Source organism: Emydura macquarii, unplaced genomic scaffold (genome assembly GCF_026122565.2).
Source record: "Emydura macquarii macquarii isolate MOO-44397 ecotype Brisbane River unplaced genomic scaffold, CSIRO-AGI_Emac_v2 contig_1477, whole genome shotgun sequence".
Classification (NCBI taxonomy): Eukaryota; Metazoa; Chordata; order Testudines; family Chelidae; genus Emydura; species Emydura macquarii.
In genome coordinates this window covers 25,146,700-25,169,551 of record NW_027131614.1, presented here as the reverse complement: position 1 = coordinate 25,169,551, position 22,852 = coordinate 25,146,700, and the positions used below count along the sequence as shown (strand labels likewise).

General features: G+C 36.1%; 1 protein-coding gene across 9 annotated transcripts in view; it reads left to right on the top strand.

The window, feature by feature from the left end:
• Window positions 1-22,852, top strand: part of MAPRE2 (microtubule associated protein RP/EB family member 2) — a 127,720-nt gene that overhangs the window by 51,660 nt on the left and 53,208 nt on the right. For 8 of the 9 annotated variants that reach the window (XM_067553816.1, XM_067553813.1, XM_067553809.1 and 5 more), the window contains one exon: window positions 17,993-18,120. The exons of the other annotated variant lie outside the window; for it this stretch is intronic. In XM_067553816.1, the coding sequence (XP_067409917.1) occupies window positions 18,000-18,120 (121 nt within the window). In that variant the 5' untranslated portion in view covers window positions 17,993-17,999. The remainder of the gene's footprint in view (window positions 1-17,992; window positions 18,121-22,852) is intronic. 9 annotated transcript variants of the gene reach the window in all.

The following is a 22,852-nucleotide window of genomic DNA, read 5'->3' as shown; positions in this document are numbered from 1 at the left end:
AGTCATAGCTCAGGCTTGGTGAAGAAGCAGATTAGCATGTGTCAGCTTTTTATTCATGCAGACTTTTGTACCAACCCTCTTGGTGGTTTCATAATAGAAAATGAGTGGTCTCATCACATATTGTCAATCGTATTAATTTGTGTAATGAATACAACATAGTTCAAAATGAAGATCTACTATTTGCATGTAATATTCTGGCTCTGAAGCCCTTTATCTGGCTTTGCTGAGGATTAAGTTTTGTGGAATAACACATAGCACACACCAAACCACAGAAAAGGCTAGGACCGTCTGGTGAAATCATATATGTATTATAAAAGTCTGGCTTGACCAATTTGATTTCATTTTCCTTTCATGTATGTCTGTAAACAAACTAACTGAATCCTAATTCAGTTAAATCTCTTTCTCTATCACACTGTCCAAAAAGGATTGGTTCATCAAGAGGAAATGTAAACATTAATCAGTGAGGGAAGGCGCAAGGATGTAGCTTTCATAGGAAATCCTACAACTGTGCCAAACTGTGCTGCTTGGAGAGGAATGTCCCATGCAGACTATGGGCCAGATCCTGCTCTTATTTATGCTAGTTTTACACCAGTTAACTCATTTGAAATCAATGGGGCCAATTCTCACCTACTGCCTTGTCAGAAAAGAATCTCAGGTTATGAATCTGGGTGATATATGGATAGCGAGGGAAGAGAAAGGTCATAAGAATGATCTTGTGTAAATTTAGAGGTTTTAAGAGTGCATTTGAATCATATTTTAAAAAGCAGTGGAATGACCAAGAAACTGTTTCTCAAATGAAAAAATGTAACCAAGGTTTTGTCTGCAAAACAAGGCTCCTGCATCAGTAGTACTGCAGTGTGCAGCTGAGGGAAGGAATAGCCCATCATCATGTTGCTTCATTGAGATGCAGAAAATCAATTAAGAATTTGTATGTGCTCTTTTTCTGGTTTTTCTTATAGTGGTGTGGGTATACTGTGTGTGTAATGTCAGCTACTTTGTAGATACTCATTTTTCAGTATTACATTTCTTGGAAAAGCTCTAGGAGATGGTCAGTCAAAAAGGCTGTGGACAAGTGACATTTCAGAGAAGATATATTATTAGAAGTATGTAAAATGAGGATTCCTCATACAGCAGGATTTCTCTTAGTACTGTGCAAATCTGTAATCTAAAAAGCTGCGATTAGTCAGAGATGCACTTGAATGCAAATTCTTGTTTGTCACTCTGGAATGCAGAGTGCAGATTCTCAGAAGGGCTGTTAGTACTGTGTTCTAAAAAATAAAAATTTGCCCCAGGTAGATGAATACATTATTATGAAGAGCAAAACCTTTTAAGGTTAATCCCTGTGGAATTGATGCAATAGCCTCCTGATTGAGACGCATTAAAACTATATATATCCCATTAAAATATTTCAGTTAGGGTATTCAATCACTTATAAAAGGTAGCTTATCATTAAAACCATTATAGAAATCCTGAGTAATAGCTTGCTATGTGGAGGTGGAGTATATATCTCCAGTGAGAGAGAAGCCCCTTGGGAAGTTTCATTTACAGAAAGAATGCCATTTGTGAGAGTCTTGGAAACATGGATGCAATGAAATTAAAATTGGTTAAATAAAAGAGATGTGTCATACTGAAACTACAGCATTATCTCACAAATAACAGAACTCTGTTGAAATCTTGTTGTAAACAGAGAGGGATATGAGATTAACTCACTAATTTCATTAAATTTGAATGGTTTGTGCTGGGCCCAGTTGTAACACATTTTCCCCCAGTTGTCAACATTAAAAATTGTGGATGTCCTACAAAATATTACACAAGATTCATGCAGATTCTGGTTCAGAATCTGAAAACAGTTTGTTCTCAGCTGTTATATTCCTTTGTCCCAGAAATAAAAATGGAGCAGTCATTAGACATCTTTGTGTATTACTGCCTGGCATCGTTAACTGTCCAGCACAAATTCTTAAATAAAGTCCCAAACACTCCTTTCAAATTAGTGTAATTTCTTGATGTGCTCATTCTATGGTCACTAGATCACATACCATGAATTAGTACCAATTTTAGCTAATACTCCTTTCTGTTGGGTAGGGTCTGTCTTTCCAGTACTACTTGCACTATTCCCTGCCAAAGAATTACTAAATGTTAGAATATGATAGAAATGAATTGGATTCCGAACAAGATATAGTCTATACTACAAAGGCTTTGCTGGTATAGCTAACTATAACTCCAACTCTAGTGGAGGTGCTGTTTTGCCAGTACAGTTAAACCATCTTCCTGAATTAAATTATCTATATTAGCAAAAGCACTTTTGCTAATATAAGCTGCATCTGCATGGGTTGGAGGTTTACCAAAATATCTAAGTCTGTTAGGGGTGTGATTTTTTTTTTTTTTTTTTTTTTTTTCCTTCACACACCAAATAAACATAGCTAGGCCAGCAAAACTTTGTTGTGTAGACATGGCCTAAGGGTCATGAAATGAGCAGAACATTAAAAAAGTTAGTCACAAACAACTCATTATTGTTACCAAAGTGAAAGCCATCCCTTCTTATTCAAGATAACTAATTAGAAAATAGATGTAGCTATAGGTACAGTCTGTCTTTCTGCTAGGAAAAAAATTGACCTGGAGAAGGATGGTGTTATTAGAAATAACTTCTTGTAAATGTGCCACAAGGTTTTGTTTTTTTGACATTTTGTTCTCTGCCAGAATGGTGTTTCTGTTCCTGAAATGTGTTGTCACCTAATTTCATCCAACAGGACGGCAGTGTGCAAATTATAGGGAACTACTACTTTTACAGTATCGCCATAGAAAAATGACCAAACATTTATAGAGCAATGGAAAGGGGAGGGGAGTATAGAGTTTCTGCATAATAATTAAATAGTAGATTTTGATGCCAACAGATGATCTGATGACATCAAACTTTGATGCTTTTCTTAATGGAAAACAAAATATAAAATTGGCTTAAAGTTAACTGAAAGTTTAAACTCTTATCCTTAAGGAAATTCAATAAAGATCATAGCCACATCTGTTAAATCTAAATGTCATGTGACCCATGCTGTCATCTTGCACACGGGTTAATGTTGGGGGAAAAAAAGCCTGATTAGCTAATCGGCCTGTGGAGTGAACATGTTTCGTCACACAATGCTGTAAGCAGATTGTTTGACTGTCCATGGGTTTAATAAATACATATTTACAATATGCAACTTAATTTACGTATCAGAGTGCACCTATAGGTTATTATGCATGTGTAACTGTATGTTGAGGTATTTGTTGCAAGATGCAGTTATCTTCAACTAAATTGCTTGTTTGTTGTTTACAATGTTTATGGTGGGGATTGAACTCACCAATGTCACCGTGTGTCTGCTGGAAGTGTACTTTAGGAATTGACCATAAGATATTCCATGAAAGGAGGCCAAATCCTATTAAACAGTACATCCACCCTTCTCTTATCTTAAGGTGATCTAGGACATAGCTTTGCTACCCAGTCCAGATAAAAGGGGTATATCTTAACTGCCACTGGTAATTCTGTTATTGAGTATTCAGTTGCATCAAGGCACCAAGCACAATCTAAAAGAGGGATCGTCTGACAAAACTACAGCTGGTTCTTTTTTGTTTGTGTGTTCCCTTACATGGTCTAATAATTTTAAAACTGCAGGAGCTCCAAAGACTAATGCGGTTGGAGGAAATGAGATTTGATGAAAAATATCTGAGTATATTGATAGTTCCAACCAGGATGGACAGATTTAAATCAAGGCAATATAAATCATTATTTAAATCACCAAGAGGAAAGCCTTGATTTATATAATTGATTTGAATCAACTTTTCCATTTCTACTTTAGTTACTTTCTGAAGAAAGTTGCCTTCTCATTGTTTTGATACAACCACTAAAACATGTTTTACAATTAAACAGTCTTTATACTAGATTTGGTACCTCTTTTTGCTCCGTTGGTGGGCACACTGTAATTACATATATTTATTTAAGCAATTGTATAGTTTATATTTTCAGATTCTTACTAATTGTACATTATTATGTTAGAAAATGGTGCATGACATTGCATATTTACTAGATAATTAATTATTGCTCATGACTTCTATCAAACTGCATTAGGATGGTCACTGGAATTTAAACACACACAACAGCATATAAAATTTATTTTTTTTAAACAAAACAAACCTTAGATGTTTTGGATACATAAACTTTTCATATCAAAACATGTTTCGCATTTATCAACTAAATTTGATTTATTGACTAAACAGAGGGATTAGCTGTAGTCAGTGAATTAAACTGATTATTTCAGGTCAGCCTGGAAAAATTTTCAAATATGCCCCAGTGAAAGTGACTGGAGCTTAAGCTTCCATTTGCCTAAATCTCTTGAAAATGAGACAGCAGTCTCTGAAGTTACTTAGGTTGTCCTTCAGACTTTTAAAGCTAGTTGATCTCATCCTCTCCCTTCTCATTTTTATTCATAGATTGGAAGAGAGAGAAAAGTTTTCCTGCTTTTTCAACTCCCAGTCAATTTCTCAGCTTTGAATGAATTTGTCCAAATTAAGAAAATATTTTTTTCTGTGCTGTAGAAAAGGTTACTGCTGTCAAAAGCTGATTTAGCACTTCAACAAATTCTAGTTCCAGGTGCTTAACTATTGACTTCCACCAGTTCAGTGGTTTGACGTCATCAGCAAACATGTAGTGCTTGAATGGTTCACTTCCAGTCCTGAAATTTATTATGGCTGGCATGATTGGTGGGTGATTATTAGATGCACATCTCATAGTAGCATCTTCTTCAGAAGTTAGACATCTGTCCTGATGTTTTGGGGGTTGAAAATATTGGCAGGAAAATGAGTAAGTGCTTGATCCATCTGCTCTTTACTGCCTGGAATTTAACTTTGGTTGGTATTTCTTCAATGTCTCTTGAAGTTCTTTCCAAATTCAGCAGCATCAACAATACAGCAGCAAACTTTCTGCAGTTTGTCCAAGGCTATGGAAATAGGTTTCAATATATTCAGCATATCTTGTATGTTTCTCTTCAGTCCAATACTGACTACTTTGATAGTTCCATCTGTTTTGTCATGTTTTTTTTCGCAAATTGTCATCAGAATAGGTCAGTTCTTAATAAATAGCTCAAAACAGTCAACAAGTGAATTGCATTGTACATCTTGTGAGAGAATTAGTTTCCTGCTCTTTTCAATGAAGCCAAAGCAAAGCAGTTGTTTCAGAGGTATTTTGCAATTTTCGACAGCATTTTCCTTTATTCCTGGAGTTGTACTTAAGTCTTTTGGCTAAAAGATGCATCAAGTGAGCACTACATCCCATGTTGTAAGTTTTAGGTTCCCTTCGTTATCTTCTAGATTTCTTCTAATCTTTGCTACTTTTTCAGCATTGTCTGTGACAAAGCTATGAATGTGATACTTCAGTATTTGTTTGCAGTTTGTTATACTGTAGATTTTACTGCTACTTCTCTTAAGCATTCTATTATATGAGCATTTCCTGATGTAAAGACAGAAACCTGATCTTCTGTTGTGACACAAGCACATAGTACTGGATCAATGTGTACATGCTCCACCCATCAACATTCAGATTGATGGAAAATTCGTTAATGTTTTTTCACAGTGTTCAAATTTCCTTTTCATGCACTGCATCCAGCAACCTTCCAGCAATGTCTGCTCTGCCCGGAGGAGTGTAGGCTGGTTGTAATGGTTGAAACATATAAATGAAATGTTTGTTCTGAACTAGATGAGAAAGAGAATTTGGTGCTTAAATGAACCAAGCAATCTTTTCATCTATGGAGTCTTGATGGAATTTACTGTTCCTGATTATGAAATCATCCATGTTTTACTGGATGATGAAGGAAGTTTTTGTTTTTGTTTTATTGGGTTTTTTTTGAAATAGGTAATTTATTATCTGATGTATGTTTAGTTGCAGCACTGTTGGTGGTACCAGCAGGAGTCTCTAATGTTGTAGACATTGCAGATGATGGACAATCATAACCCCTGATGTCTATTCTAAGATGGACCCTGGAAAAAAAAGGTGAAAAAAGTCACTGTCACTTGCTGAGTATCACTCAGTGCACTGCTTTAAAAAAATGAGATTGTAAATGAAAGATTCCTTCTACTGCAACTGCTTGTGCCACTGTTTCAATGATATATTTTATTCTAAACTTAGTTTTATAGGGAAAATAATTAATAAATCATAAGGATTATCTAATTTCTAGCAACATACCAAACAGCTTGAAAAAGAAACATTTTTTAAATGTTAAAATTCATAAATGCCTAATAAAACTTTATGTTTAAACAGGAAACTTCACCTACCAGGTTTGATTATATTGAATAATAAAGAAATCACTTCAGAAGTCCATCAGTAACAGTAAAAAAATTAATCGATATATTCTTACAACAAACTAACATACAAATTATATTTGAACATAAACATTTTGAAATTCATAAGTAATCCACTGAAAACAGAAATGTATTTCTCTAAGCTAACATTTATTAGCATAGTAGGCAGTCCATACAGATGATGCAAAAATAAGCTTACTAATTAGTCGATCTAGGTTGTTCAGACATATTTACATCATCATCAAAGTCATTGCCTACTGAGGAGCATTTTTCATAATGTTGTTGCATTCTGACAGCCAGCTCTTGCATCTCTTCGTTGCACTGTTTACATTTGGCGTGTTCCTTTTTCACTCAGAGGTACAGGAACTTCTGGAAAATACTCCCAAATAGAGTCTCTTTTACAGCTTGCAGCCATGGCAGGTTTTTTTTTGCCATGTTCCCTGGCGTTGAAATGAACACTAGAGGCTGCACTCTGAAGAATGTCCTGCCTTGACACCCAGTGTTGCTCCTTTTTTGTTGCACACACTGCTCCCTCTCCCTTCTTTCTTAACTCTCCTACTTCTACCCTTAACACTAGAAAAACAAAGTAACAACAGTTCAAGACTTCTGCTCATGTAACCCATGTGCCATTTGCACTTCAGTATTTTATTTGTTTAGGGACAGGGTGGCAGTTGAGAAATGTTTCTGTTTGTTTGTCTGTGTATATGTGCAAGGAGACTGAGCAAGGCCATTTACTTGAAGTGCCCATCCAGAAGCAAGGGCTGGTAGTTACTGGGCAGATCAGTGTTTTTCCATGAGCTGGAAACTAAAGTTTCCGTGGTGGGTGGAGTCATAAATATTCATAGTTTGAGAACTGAGTCAATCAGAGCTCAGGTAGGGAGAAGCTATAAAATAGGAGTATGAGACCACCCACGTAGGCTCAGTGGATGACTCTGATGAGATTCGTGAAACTGGAGTCAGAGGCCAGGACCCAATGCCTGTGATGACTTCGCCCCTGTCTCTTGCATCCGGTAGCACAGTTCTTGGGTCCCCTACAGAATCAAGCCCTTAATATATGACCTGTTGTGCCATATTTATAAAGCTTAACCTCAGAATTTAGATGTTTTTCTCCCCAGTTCTTCCTTTGACTAAACAAGCATCTTTTGACTCAGAGTTTTTGATGGAGGCTCATGGATTCAGCCTATTTATTTTTTACTTAAATGTTTTAAGAGATTGTAATGGGTTTTGGCCTTAACTTATTTTGTGTTAAATTCAGATTTAATTTTAAAGATGTTTAAATTATAGTAAATTTTTCTTTTTTTAAAATAAATAACAAAATCAAGACAATCCAATTTTAAATTTAAAAAAAAATACAAGGATTTAAATTTCTTTAAAATATTTTTTATTTTTGTTTTTATCCAGCCTGATCCCAATATTTAAATTGATTCATTGTGCAGCCACAGTAAAGTAGACTAATAGACTATTGATTGGCCTGTATCAAGAAGATGTTGAGCAAACAATTTTTATAAAGGGCAATTTATTCCACGAGTGTAAAGTCCAGTTTTAGCCATTCCATATGAAGTTCATTTGGAAGTTATACAGTGTGTACACTTGAAATGAAGAATACAGTTAGAACTAGTAATATCTCTAGATTAGGAATGAATTTTTAAGTATAGAGAACATACTAACAATATTTCTATAACCAGAATCAGCTTTCAGAGTGCACCCACTGTAACGAGAGAGTATAGCATAGGCGGGCAACAAAAATGTGAGGAGAGTGACAAAAGTGATTTAGTCTCACAAGAAAAGAACGAACAGTCACATGACTGAAGTATTAAAGCCAGATAAGTCTTTTTATTAACACTGATCTGTTTGAGATTGTACAAACCAAAAGTAGGAGTTATCAGGGCTAGATTAAGACCTTTGCTCCAACAATCACATTATGTCAGAATCCAGGCTTTCATTTAATCATATATTTAATTTCTAGCTCTTACTGATGCATGTGGGAGGGAAAGCTTGAAAACATAAACCTAATGGAAGACACATGGTGTGGGCTCAGTGCTGCCATCCCATCATAGCTCTGCTGAGCTGGTGTTGGTAGGAAGGAGGTTCCACACAGTCCTCCCTTTCCTTGTTTGCAGGTGGGCTGTGGGCTGGATGCCTGCCCAGAAATAGTTGTTCTGTGGGTAGCCCCTGCCTCTAGCACCCCAAGTGTCAGGGCCATGATGCAGAGGTAAGACATTCAGGTGGGGGCTCTGGATTGCTTTAATCTGGCCCTGGGTGACATAACTATAATTTGAGAGATTAGTCATGTAAGAAGAATTTAGAACAGTGATACTCACACTGAGGATCGTGAGCTGCAAGTGGCTTTTTAATGGTCTCCTGTGGCTCTTAGCAGCACATGATATTAAAACACTGTGAAATTTAATTATTAATCCATTTATCTAAGTTATTAATCAATTAGGATGCTTTTACTATATTATTAACCATTTGTAGTTGATAAAATAATACTTGGTCAGTCATTTTCTGTCAGAATAATTTATATATATATATATATGTATATATAAAACAACTAGATATTTTCCCTGTCATGCTCTTTAAATATGAATATATAGTATTATAGTAAATAAAACAATGAATTCAAAATACTGTGGTTCTTTTGGGTAATGTTGATTGCTAATTTGGCTCCTGAACCACTGAGGTCTGAGTATCACTGATTTAGAGATATATTAGATAATGGTGACTAGGTGGAATCAAATAGCATTAATGTATCTAAACAAATATATTGGAAGACTATTTGAAATTACAGTTAGATGTTAATTAAAGGTTAGTTTAATTAAAATGAGATTTCTAAAAGTTCCAGACGGGTAGTCGTGTTAGTCTGTATACAGCAAAAACAACGAGAGTCCTGAAGCACCTTAAAGACTAACAAATTTCTGCAGGCATAAGCTTTTGTGGGCAACCCACGAAAGCTTATGCCCATAGAAATTTGTTTTTAAGGTGCTACAGGACTCTTGTTTTTGCTAAAATTAGATTTGTCTTTGCTGTTCATGCCCCTGCATCCTCTGTAACCCCAGAGTGGCTTTGTATTGGAGCACTCTTGGTCTTCTTCAGGCACAAAACATATTTAAAGTTTAAAATAAGAATTTTAATCTTAGAAATATTTGTCTTTTGAAATATGTAGGCTAGGAGCTTCAAACAGTCCTAGACATGAAGGGTTGATTCTTGACCATCTCCTGGTTCTATATAACTAGAATCATAGGAGCTGAGAATAGAAAATATTTACTGGGCCCATCTCTCTGCCAATGCAATATTGTTCCCTATGGGACCCTTTCTAATGTTAATCTTGCTTTCAGATTTCTCAAGCAATGGGGCTTTCACAATTTCCCTGGGGAGACTATTCCATAGTCAGATAGATCGCACTGTTAGGAAGTCCTTCCTAACATTTAGCCTCCGTTTTTGTGAATTTCATCCTGTTCCTGCTAGTCATTCCCTTTGTACCACTCTAAGTAGTTTCCCTTCCTCCTTGATTCGTACACCCTCATTGAATCTTCATAAATTGTTCTGTTCCTCACTCCTGCTTTGTTGTTGCTTGAATGAGCTGTACATAGCTGTTAGCAAGTATGTGTGGAGTTTGGAAACTGCTTAGGCCCACAGTGAAGATGAGTATATAGTGTTACAATATCTTATCTTGAAGCCCACATACATTAAGAGTAAGTAGTTCAGTACGTCAGTGCTCTGAATATGCAGCTGAAAATCCTGAATAGGTCAAAAATGAAATTTAATTTAGTGATTTCATCCTGCTAACTAGTTGAGTCTTGTCTATCTAAAAACTACCTTGCAATTAAACACTATTGGCAGTCTCTGAACTGGAATAGCAGAGGTGAAGATTAAAGTTAGAACTGTGAGAAAGCTTGCACAGTCCCAGCCCTTTTAGAGTTGCTGTCTGCCCACAACACCAGTTAAAGCCAGTAACAGTGGCATTTGCTCAGCATCTCTGAAAATGTGGCCTTACACATCTCAAGCTTTTGGCACTTGTAATCAAAGGCCAATTTTGAAATTAAAGGCCTGTTTTCCCATCTGTTAAATGGGGATAAAATCTTTATCTCACTTTTGTTAAAGCTCTTTGAGATCTCCCATACTGATGAAAAGCATGATGTGTAATTGCTGATTATCCTCTGTTCAGAACAAAAGATAGCAGATCAATTCTTGAATAGATTATCTGTTGCATCCAACCCAAGAGTTTAATAAAGCTGCAATGTATTTATACCATGATACCTTTAGCCTTTTATAAATTGCTCCATAGACACAGTTGTATTGTCTTCATAAGTGTGTCTAGCAAGCCTTCACTTTCAATAGGAATTGAACAACTGTATCAAGAGAATCTAAAATCCAAAGTCTGTCTTAGGTGGGTTCAAGCTTTGTTTCATTGAGGACCAACCACAGGTTTATTAATCTTCTCTTTCAAAGCTTTGCAGATGATCAGAACTCATCCTCTGTGACCTTATCTACATGTTATGTAGATCTTTAAAATCTTTCAGCTCAGATTTAATATAGGGAATGAATAAAGTACAGATGTACAATGTGGAAAGTGCTGAAACAAGGGAATTAAGTGCCATTGCCAGTGCCTAACTCATTGAAGAATTTTATAGGTTTAATTTCCTCTTCCTGGAAGGAAGCATCAGAGGAGCAATCCAGGCAAAACTCTTTGGAGCTGAAGAAGGCCTCAGCAGTAATATTTTCAATAAAGGCTGGCCAGTTTTGAAAGAGTTACCTCATTGACACTTTAAGCTTTGCCACATTAAGTTCCTTAAGGGCAGTCCTGAAAGTGTTCTTGTGTATTGATCCAACCTTCATTGTAAGACACCATTTTGTATTGTATATCAAGAATTATTGGCTCCAAGCTGCTGAGATGCATAAAAACATATACATCTCTTATTGCTATCTTAGGCTTCCCTGTCCCTGCCTTAATGATGATGAGTCTGTTTGGTGCACTGCTGCTGCCTCATAACTTGTGTGAGCTCTAGTACATGAAGCTTGAGTGCTTCAAAAACCCAATCATGTTTGTGAGCACAAGAGTCATTGTGGGTTACATAACACAACTAGTCAGAGTATGGACACTATTTGGGTGGGGATGGATTATTATAAAGCTGATGCTTGTCTCTAAAGATTAGGACCCACATCCGTTCAGGGCAAATTGCTGATACCTGTCTTCCAGTACCGTTACCCAAGCCATGATTGATTGAGTGAAACTTAACTAAAACTTCATAAATGAAGGCTGATGTGGAAGGCTGTCTACACTGAACACATCTGCATTTGATCTATCCATGTTAATTTCAAAGACATGACCACATATTCATAGATTTCAAGGTCGGAAAGGAAAGGTGATCATTTAGTTTGACCTCCTGTATAACACAAGCCATAGAACTCTCCCAAAATAACTTCTTGTTGAACTAGAGCACACCTTTAAATGAATAAATAAAAATTCCAACCTTGATTTAAAAATTGCCAGTGATGGAGAATCCAGCACGATCCTTTGGTAAATTGTTCCAGTGGTTAATTACCCTTAGTGTTAAAAATGTACACCTTATTTCTGGTATTTATTTGTCTAACTTCAACTTCCAGCCATTGGATCTTTATACAGTTATCTGCTAACTACTTAACTACAAACAGTGCATACGTAAATACATAAACACTAAAAACAGCACACAGTTGGTAGTTATGCATAAGTTAGGTCTGATATAGATTTGTCACTACAGTTTTGAAGAGCTAACAAATTTTGTATGTACTGAATCGCAACAAAATACTTGTAGTGGCAAAAAGAGGGAGGAAGAGATATGAAGAAGGTAACCAGAAATGAAAAATTGTGTCAGTTATTTATGCAGAAGTCATATTGGCATCTCAAAATATATAAAATCTAAACAACCAATTGGTCATGGCCTGTATCCTTTGGGGTGCCCTAAAATGTTTAAGAACTACATCACTTGCATGAAATTTGTAACTCGGTGCTTTGCATTATTACCTATTAACTATATTTTCACAATTGACTCATCAAATAAATGTAAAGCAAAATAAGCTTGCAAGCAGTAAGCAATGGCAAAATAATATAATGGGGTGCTATTTATTGGGCTATTCTAGAGGTTTGGGTTCCTAACCCCCAGTGGTGTGTACTGTCTGAACATTTTTTGGTCATGCTTTTAGATTTTGGGACCTGGAAGACTTATCTGAATAAAGTGGTATGGCATTTTTCTATCTAGCAAACAGCTTGCTGCTGTTGTATAATTACTCAGACCATAAAACGCTACACTTTGTGTAATGCTTAATTAAATTTGGTCCCAAACCAATCACTGAGATCCAAACACCTTAAGTTCTTTCTGGGTCAGGACATCATAGCTCTGATACAAAAATTAACATGCTATTTCAGATCTGTTGGTAACACATGAGAGTAAAATGTATAGAGGTTGATCTTCACCATTTTTAAAGGTTTGATGTATTGGCTAAGATATTGAGAGAAATATACCAAAAAAGAGGTGGTTTTTTAATCTTTGCAGCTTTTATGGGTGACCGACTAAACTAGAGAATTTGTAATGCCCACTAGATAAATCATTTCAGTTACTGGTGCTGTGACCTACAAGAAAATTGTTATTTTTTGGCAGTTTTTGGTACAGGAATATGTTGTGGCTTGAAAATTGCAGAGTTTACACTGTATGCTGGCAGGATGTGTTGCAGCTTTTTGCACAAATGGTGTATAAAAATTGTTTTAATACAGCAAGCCCCAGGAGGAGTAATTGGCCTCTCTAATGATCAAAACTGAACATTGAATCTGTACATAGTCTGTGTTAAGACAGCAGCAAAGGTCTAACCTTAAAACAGCCCACTTATACACCCCCCCCCCTTGCAATTCAGGACATCAATCATTTTTCTCCCATGGAAAAATGGCCAGTTTGAATAATAAGTTTCCCCTTTTTTTCTGCTGCCTTGGGCTATTTATTCTTTTGCACAATCTATTCATTTTAAATGGATTTCCCATATGAACCTGGGCAGTCTCACTCAGCTACATCTTGGCCTATTTGTTCATATCTTTTGCTTCCACAGCTTTCCTTTTATTCAAAATGTCTATTTTGGGTACTGTCAGGAGAGAACTCCTGGAAGGATTTCCCCTGGCATTATCAGAACAAGATTTTCCCATCTTTTTATCCATTTGTCCCTATATTTCTCCTAATTCTAGCATATATGAAGAAAGTCTTGTGTTTTTGAAAAATGGTCGTTTCATATACATTGCATAAAATGGGAAGTAAACTAATTTGGAAGTATTCTTTATTTGTTTAATTCTTTATCTGACCACTGTTACTGCTTTTGGAAGAAATAACTTTTGCTACTAACAGTTGCTTACTTTTAGGGAAAAAAAATTGCTCAGTAAATGTTTCACATTCAAAAAATTCTCTCTAAATATAACTAGATGATGATTTATCTTATCAGCATAATTATCTGTAAACATTTCTGGAGCACTTTCGTCATACAATGTAGTGCATGTTATGCCACACACGAATGTCTAGTGTTGTTTTGGATCAGAGTATATACAGTATTATCAATGGATACGCTAAACTAGTAAGACTCCGATCCATCAGGTTATTGTAAGCATGTGCATAACTTCAAGCACCTGATTAATTCTGGTACACGTACTTTGGAATAAAAGTCCCGTGGCACAGCTGTGGCTAGCTTGGGTCAGCTGACTTGGGCTCAGACCGCGGAGCTAAAAATTGCTGTGTAGACATTCGGGTTTGGTCTGTAGCCTGGGCTCTGGGACCCTCCCACTTGTGTGGACCCAGAGCTTGGGCTCCAGCCTGAGCCCAAACATTTGCACAGCAATTTTCCAACCCCGCAGCCCGAGCCCCCCAAGCCCAAGTCAGCTGACCTGGGCCAGCCTCAGGTGTTTAATTGCTGTGTAGATGTACCCAAAGAGGTCAATGAGACTCTCAGGTGCTTAGTTACTCATGTGCATAAGTGTCTTGCTGAAACAGGACCTGAATTAATATAACGTGTAAACATTGATAAGCATTAATTAACAATTATATGGATTTCAATTTAAGGGTTTCATAACTGAAATTGGTGACTTTTTCTTACGACTAGAAAATTCTCTAATTCCTATCTGTCAAAGGTCTAAGCCTCAAATTTTTGCTCTGAACTTCTACAAAGTATGCAGTTTGTAAGTTCCAGATATCTCTAGGTGTTGCTGAACTTTGTTATTGTGGTTTTGCCTAAAGACTACAGTTAGGTTGGGTACAATTGTGGTAGGCAGTGTGCAAACACATAATGAATGATAGTCCCTGTCCCAAAGAGTATACATCCATAACAGATTGAAAATGCAAACCATTGGCATGGGTAGAGTTGGTGAGCCAGGGTAACAAATATAAGATCTGCAAGTTCTTAGTTGCTTGTTCAGTAGTTGTGATCACAGCTTTCTGCCTGCTAAGCCATTATGTTGCACTTTACTAAATGTATTTTAAATTTGGGTCAGACTTTCAAAAGAGCATAGCATGTTGGATACTGTGCTCTTTAGAAAATTTGGGCTGTTACTTATAGTTTATTATTTTTTCCTGCACAGTTGTTGATTTCTAGTGATACAGCCCGTGTGAGTGTCCAAACAGGTTATGAGCATCTGAGCACCAATTTAGAACGAACTTACTTTAAATGTGAACTTAAAACTAAGCTTTTCCTTTGTTTATTTAAAAAGCAAAAAAATCTTCTCCATTGGACTAAAACTCCAGAGTGGGGCACAAAGAATTTTGTGGTATGTTGTAACGTTTCAAATGAAGAAAGAAGGGAGGATTCAGGAATGCCATATAAGCCATTGAAAATAAAGGGCCTTATCATTGTGTTGACTAAGTGAAAGTCCCCCTATAGACTTCTTGGAAAATGTCCATTTTAAAATGGGTCATATTTAAAAATTGGCATGATATGGCCAAAAATACGCACCTACATTTGTAAATATAAAATTGCTATCTCTTTAGCATGAATTTTAAGAAATTGGTTTGACTCAGATTGTAATAAAATATTTTCTTACTATTATACCAACACTATGCAAATAGGGATATTACAGAACTACTTCAGGGTATCCTTTTAAACTTCTGGTTGTTCACTTCCTTCCACAGTTTTCCTTATGTGTAGTTCTGTTTTCTGTGTAGTATAGCATGTAGCTCACGTTGCCACTGTCACTGACGATAAGCTTTGTGGGGTTTTTTTGGTTTTTTTTGTTTTTAGCAGTATTAGTTTTTGGAAGAGTGTGATAGATTTATTACTTTTTTCCTTTTTGACAGATGTAGATTTGTCTAAATGCTTTTCTCATAGGTTATGTTTGCTGGCCTCAAACTGCTGGTAGTTGATGATTATTCAGGGTCTGTTTACCATAAGAAGCAAATTAAAATTTGGAAAAACAAATTACTTTATCTTTTTTTTAAAAAAAAAAGAGTAGATCAATTTGATATGTTATCATTCAAAATTTCTTTGACTTTTTTTTTTTTTAGAGCCAACAGGTCAACTATATTATTTAATAGTAAAACTGCATTGGTGAAAATCTATTGATATTTCTTAAGCTCATAAAGGAGAAAAGGAATCCCACATGTCTCAGGGTTGGTAAACATTAAGTTCAAATTTCAGATAAGGTTCAGTAAGAGACAGAAATTTATACCTATCCAACCTCTCATCAGTTCTGGCCCGGGGAGCTAAGTTTTTCTAACAGGCTGTAATAATGGGCCTTTAAAAGTAAAAAAGGCACTCCTTGTTGCTAAATCCTTGTCAGTACTCCTCAATTCAGTCCAGATGTTGAAAAATTTGTTTCTGCTTTGAAGTTTGCCAAGTGACTGCATCTGGTACTGAGGGTTATTCAACACAACAATGGCACTATACAGGTTTCACTGACGGCTTAATTTGGCTAATAGAATCCTTACTATGAGAGAGAGTACCCAGCTTTACTCTCAGATCCGAGGCTGAGTTGCAGGGTTGGCAGTTAAACTAGCAATTTGAGCATTTTCTATAAGGAATCACTGAGGCATAAACAGTGGTTCCCCCACAAACCATGTTATTACTTCTAAGACTAAAATTACACTTTTGCTGAAGATTTAGAGCAGTTCTGCAGTTTAAGTACATCTTCCAGTACTGAAAATTCTGCAGGTTCCCAGTAGCCTGTCAATTAATATGTTAATATTAATTAATATTAATTAATTAATTATTATTGTTAATAATATTAATTAATATATGTGGAGCACTGTACAATTACAAATATGGGGAAATCTCTAGTAAAGGTCCAGGGTGTATGGATATGTAGCAAGCTTTTCCAATTCTTTTGTGGTCTGTGATGAAGCCTATGCACCTCATTTACAAATGGCTCCTCCGTTCGGACATCCATGGAAATGTTTATATTTTACTACACTGTTACATGGATTTTTGCTGATGGCAAGTTACTGCTGCTTAGAGATTTTTTTTAACTTGCAGTCAGTTTTCTGTGACAAATTATTTTGATTTTTTGCAGGGTAACATACCATACATTGTATTTAGGCAAGGCTGTGACCTCCTTCCATATTACTCCTGACCACACACTCTTTCAGCAAATACTTTGTGTGACTATAGTGTAGGCATGTCAGCAGTATATCAAAGAAAAGAATAGAATTTGGAGTCAAACTTTATAGTGAGCTGATATGCTTTTCAGCACAAAAGCAGTGGTGGAAACATATTGCACTTAATTAAAAGAAATCTGATGGATGAGTCAAAAAAGAATTTGGCTCAGTCCCCTGTAGCTAAGCTAACTGTATTGGGTCTGGAAAACTAACTAAATTAGGAAAAGCATTTCTTTTTCAGTAAAGGAAACAGGTAGAGCTCCAAATATGCTTGAGGAAGATTTACATAGAGTAAGAAGGTGCTAATTTTAGTCACCTTTATAAACAAAACCCCACTTTACACTTACAACTTTTCTTTCTTTTCATGTTTTTTCAATTATTTTCTTTTCCATTACATTCCATAATATTCAAACTTTAAGTTTTATTTTACAATAATTTGTTCTGAGCTGATGTCATGCTCAATGATTATGACCTAGATAGTTTAGTATATTTATTAATACGTAGCACTTGTAGAACATCTTATATCTTCAAAGTACCGTATGAATATTATCTAATTAGAGCACCTAGGTAAAGAAACTTGTAGCTGGGGAAACTGATACAGAGATATTAAGTGATTGCAGAATCACACAGCAGTAAGTGGCAAACAGAACTAGAACTTGGGAGTCCCAGATCCCCTGTCCTTTCCAAATTCCTTTAGACCATGCTTTGTCTGAATTACCCTTCAGTTTTGCTCCTAATTGAAGCACACTAAAAAGAATTGAATACTACGAACTTCTGTATAATAGTCCCTTCTTTAAAGATTGCCCTATACCTGTCTGCTGTAGTTGGCATGGAGAGGACCTTTGGGAAATGACCCTTTGCCAACGTGTGTTATAAAATTTAAGCGGAGTTAGCCTCCTTTCTCCAGAAAAGAGAAAAGGTTGTGTGTTTTAATGCAGGCTTTTTCTTATAGGCCATTTAATTTGTTTCCTTCATGAGCCCTTATTGAAATTACATTAAGAAAGAGAAAGTTTCATGTATTTAACAAATTCATTCAAATGCCAAGCAGATTTATTTATTTAACTTTTATTTTCTAGTTGGGGAATGGCGGTCAACGTGTATTCTACCTCTATAACCCAAGAGACTATGAGCAGACATGACATCATTGCATGGGTTAATGACATAGTAGCTTTAAACTACACAAAAGTCGAACAACTATGTTCAGGTAAGATATTATTTTAAAATACTGTATATTCATAAAAAATTAAATACTTGTTGAATCTAAAAATCTGATTTGATGAAGATTTATACCTCTAATGCCTTCTGTGTCAGAGGATAGCTCTTTTGAGGGAAGTCAGCCTGGAGAATATATATATACAACCATGTGTTTATGTAGCCAAGTTAAAAATATGTTATGGAAGGATAAGGTTGTTTGAGAATGCAAAATGAATGCAGAACATGAAGAGTGTAGAGATAGCAGCAGATACAATCAAGTAATAAAAATGATGATTAAGCAGCAAAGGAAAGGAATACAAAGGAATAGAGAGTTTATGTATTAAAAGTACAATATAGTTAGTGAAGAATGTATCTTTAAAACATTGGTATGAGACCAGGCGTTAAATTACTTAGTGAAAGTAACATTATACACAAATGGAATGGTAGGTACCCAGTTGAATAAAATACTCCAAGAGTTATTCACCAATGGTAAGTGTCCTAAAATCCTTGTTGGGGGACAAAGAAAAATATCACAGAAATATGATGTGAAATGAAGTGGGACATAGTGGGTTCGAAGGAATCATCATTTAACTGCTGCAAGGTATTCCTAAAGTCTGCCAGGCACATCTGTTGTTTCCTCTTCAATGTGACAGGCCCTTGCTGAAAACAAGTGAGATGTAGAAATACAGGAGATGTTTTGAGGAACTTTGTGATTTAATAAAAGTGGAAGTTGCAAGCTGTATGTAAAATAGCAGGTTCTTTAACTAAGTGGCAGCTCAGAACATGGAAGTTATGGGTAGTGAGTGTTGTGGCTGTTTGTGACAACATGTGCCTCTAAGGAAGAATTGCATCCTGGCTTCTGTTTGTCTTTTTCAAAATGAAAAGTGTTTCTGTGAAGGAGCTCTAATAAGATCAGTTGTTCCAAGCTCTTTACCTGGCATGCTGTGAGTTCATGTCTGCCAAGACAGTTCTTTTGGGGTACAGGACAACTGAATCCATGTCACCATTCATCAAAAATTAGATCCATTGACCAAGTTGAAATTTTATTGCAAGGATGATGATTCATTTTAGATATTTGATGTTTACCTATCACTTCTTAGGTAGATGTCCATCTCAGTCAGACTTTCATGAAAGATACAATCATTACTAACAGCCGAAAAGCTAGCTTACTGGGTACTAGAACAAATTATTAAACAATCAGTTTGTAAGCACGTAGAGGATAATAGGGTTATAAATAATAACTAGTAGGGATTTGACAAGAACAAATCATACCAAACCAACCTAATTTCCTCCTCTGACAGGGTTACTGGCCCAGTGGATGAGGGGAAGCTCTAGGCATGATATATCTTGATTTTAGTAAGGTTTTGACACAGTCCCATGTGACACTCATAAGCAAACTAGGAAAATGTGGTGTAGATGAAATTTCTATAAAATGTTGCATAATTGGGTGAAAGACCATACTCAAAGAGTAATTATCAAGGGTTCACTGTCAAACTTGAGGGGATGTTATCTAGTGGGGTCCCTCAGAGGTCCATCTTGGGTCATGAACTAGTTAATATTTTTATTAATGAGTTGGATGATGGAGTGGAGGGTATAGTTATAAAATTTGCCAGTGACACCATGCTGAAAGGCGTTGCAAGCACTTTGGAGGATGGGATTAATCCTCCATTCAACAAGATGAAATTCAGTGAAGACAAGTGCAAAGAACTACACTTAGGAAGAAAACAAATCAAATCCCCAACTACAAAATGGGGAATAACTGGCTAGGCAGTAGTACCTTTGAAAATAATCTGGGGGTTACAGTAGATCACAAATTGAATGAGTCAACAATGTGATGCAGTTTTGAAAAAAGCTAATACAATTATGGAGTGTATTAAGAGCGGGGTTGTATGTAAGAAATAGGAGATAATTGTCCTACTTATCTTGGCAGTGGTGAAGCCTCAGCTGGAACACTGTGTCCAGTTCTAGGCACCACACTTTAAGAAAGATGTGGACAAACTGTAGAGAGTCCATAGGGGACAGTAGCAAAAATGATAAAAGGTTAAAAAACATGACCTACGAGGAAAGGGTTTTTTAAAAAAACAAACAAACAAAAAAAACCCCAGAAACTTAGGCCTGTTTAGTCCTGAGAAAAGAAGACTGAGGGGAGACCTGATAAGTCTTCAAATATGTTAAGGGCTTCTACAAAGAGGATGGTGATCAATTGTTCTTCATATATACTGAAAGTAGGACAAGAAGTAATTGGATTGATTTGCAGCAAGGGAGATTTAGGGGAGATACTAAGGAAAAATGTTCCATCTATAAGGATAGTTAAGCACTGGAATGGGCTTCCAAGAGATGTTGTGGAATCCCCATCATTGAAGGTTTTTAAGAACGGGTTATACAAATGCCTATGGTGCAGGTTTACTTGGTCCTTTCTCAGTGCAGCGGGGTGGACAAGATGATGTCTGAGCCCTACGTTTCTTTGATTCTAAATTATCTGAATAAAAGCCCCACAGAACAGTCAAAGCAATCCAAAACCAATAGGAAGGAACAACCCTCCCCTTTGCAGAAATCTGTCCACTTTTCATACATAAGCAAATTTCATTATAGTACTTCTCAAAGTTGTGTTAATACAGTACAGGTTAGAGTAACTAATATAGCTACTAAACATGAATAGTTAAAAATAGTGCGTAATAGGATGTTGTTTTTGCTGAACCCAGATCTTCTTGACTTCTTTAATGAGTGTTTAGTTGAAGCAAAAACACTACACCTAGCTGGTTTTTAATTAGGTTCCATAAATTAGTCTGAATATTTGTTTTGGCAAATTGTTTCATAGTATTGGCTTCTAAATCTATAATATGACACAATAAGGTATATGAGGATCTACGCCGTCTCCCAAAATTTCAGCATTTATCACTGTTTAAGACAGGAAGCATAATGGACAGGATGAACTATTGATTTATTTCTGTATGACCTTTCAAGTGCTTCTGAAATGCCTGAAGTTAAGCTTTGAAGCTAATACCCCATCACCTTGAATATCTGCAGACTTTAAAAAAAAAAAAAAAAAAAGCTTTTGTGATATAATTCCAAACCAAACAGGGAAAAAAGGAAACTTAAAGAACACTTAAATTTGGAGAATGCAGTGAAAGTTAGAGATCCTTAAACCTCTAAGTCTGGATTGTCCGTAGTTGAGGGAGGGAGGGAAGTGCCATGAATTGGTTGTCTCGTTTCATTACTCATAGCTTCTCATAGGAACTCTTTCTGTGTCTTCCAGCAAGGATTTTAGGATGTATCACAGGTGAAGAACTGGAACAAGGCTGCTTCATCAGAGTTCTCAACCCGACCTTTTCTGTACTTAATATTAAATGAAATCTTGGATTGTATTAATTTTCAGATTCCGTCTTTGTATACTTTTTCCATTCTCCCATGTTATTTTACTTTCAAACATTGATACACCAAATTGCTTTACATTTATTTACTAATTCGGTTAGAGATTTTAGCTTTTTTTTTTCTCCTCATGCATTCTTCTACTGCCTAAATGCTCATGTAAAAATCTAAGCATAGACTCAGTCATGCATTTTTTGGTGTGAGCGAGTGTCCTTTCTACAGTCCAAAAAGATCTCAATGTCTGAAATATTGACTCTAATTCAGGTTCTCGCAAACAATTTTCATAATGTGAACCTCAGCAGTCTCATAACATTTCCCTTACCATTTGTGATTGAACAGATCATCTCCCTTACCCCTTCTCCGCCCATGCTAGTAAAGAAAATTTCTGTGGCAGTTATAGTGATTGTTTATGTGGCAAAGGAATATTAAGGAAGCACTTGCTGTATGTTTTAGTTGTCCTTTATTGCAATTTAGCGGAAGAAAACAAGGCAAACTAGCACCACGTGATGAGCCAGCTGCCTGTGGACCAACAGCAAGGGCTGCATGAACCACAGTTTGAGAACTGCTGATCTAATTCATTCATTCTAGCATTCTTTTGGCCATCGTTCCTTAACGCATTTGCAGTCTTCATGCAGCTTAGTATTAGTTTCCGTAAAATATGAGCATTTCTAGAAGACTTCAAAGGGAAAAAGGAGTGGGAAGCTTTGTAACACTTGGAAGCATTTCACAGTATTATAGTGAGCTACAGAGCGACTAAGATAACTGGATTTTATCGCCTAATATAAAACTGTAAGGGCGTTTGCCTTTTTTTTTTTTTTTTTAAAACATTAAGATTTGTAATGCAGTCTTATGCATATTCAATTTGTGTTCATTTTTGGCAATAAGAAGCAATCCAAATGCCAGATAAAGCTAACTACGGGGCCAATAAAAAAGGAAAAATTTACTGTTTGATTGCAAAACACTAAGGTCCTGTTTTGTAGAATGATGAACATCCTTGGCTCCCACTGATGCCAGCTGAAATACTGGAACTCACGTCCTGCATGCACTGGAGTAAGGCATATACTCAAGAGACAGTTTTAAACATTTTGATTATAAAGAAAAAGCAATAGGATCTGACACTGTGCCTTTAGGTAAGCTTTTGAGTTCTAAATAAAATAAATTAATATTGCAGTGAAAAGCTTAAGGTGACTCTTTTTTTAATGGAAGGAAGTTGAGCTAAGGCCACTGGATTATTTCTTCATTTTTCATTGCTGTCAATTAGTGGCTTTAATAGTGTATGTATTATAGAGAGACCAGCTTGTTTTCCAGTAGCTGGTTAGATGAATGGAGGTAGGATGAGAAGCAGTAAGGGAAGAGGCTGCTTTTACAGTTAC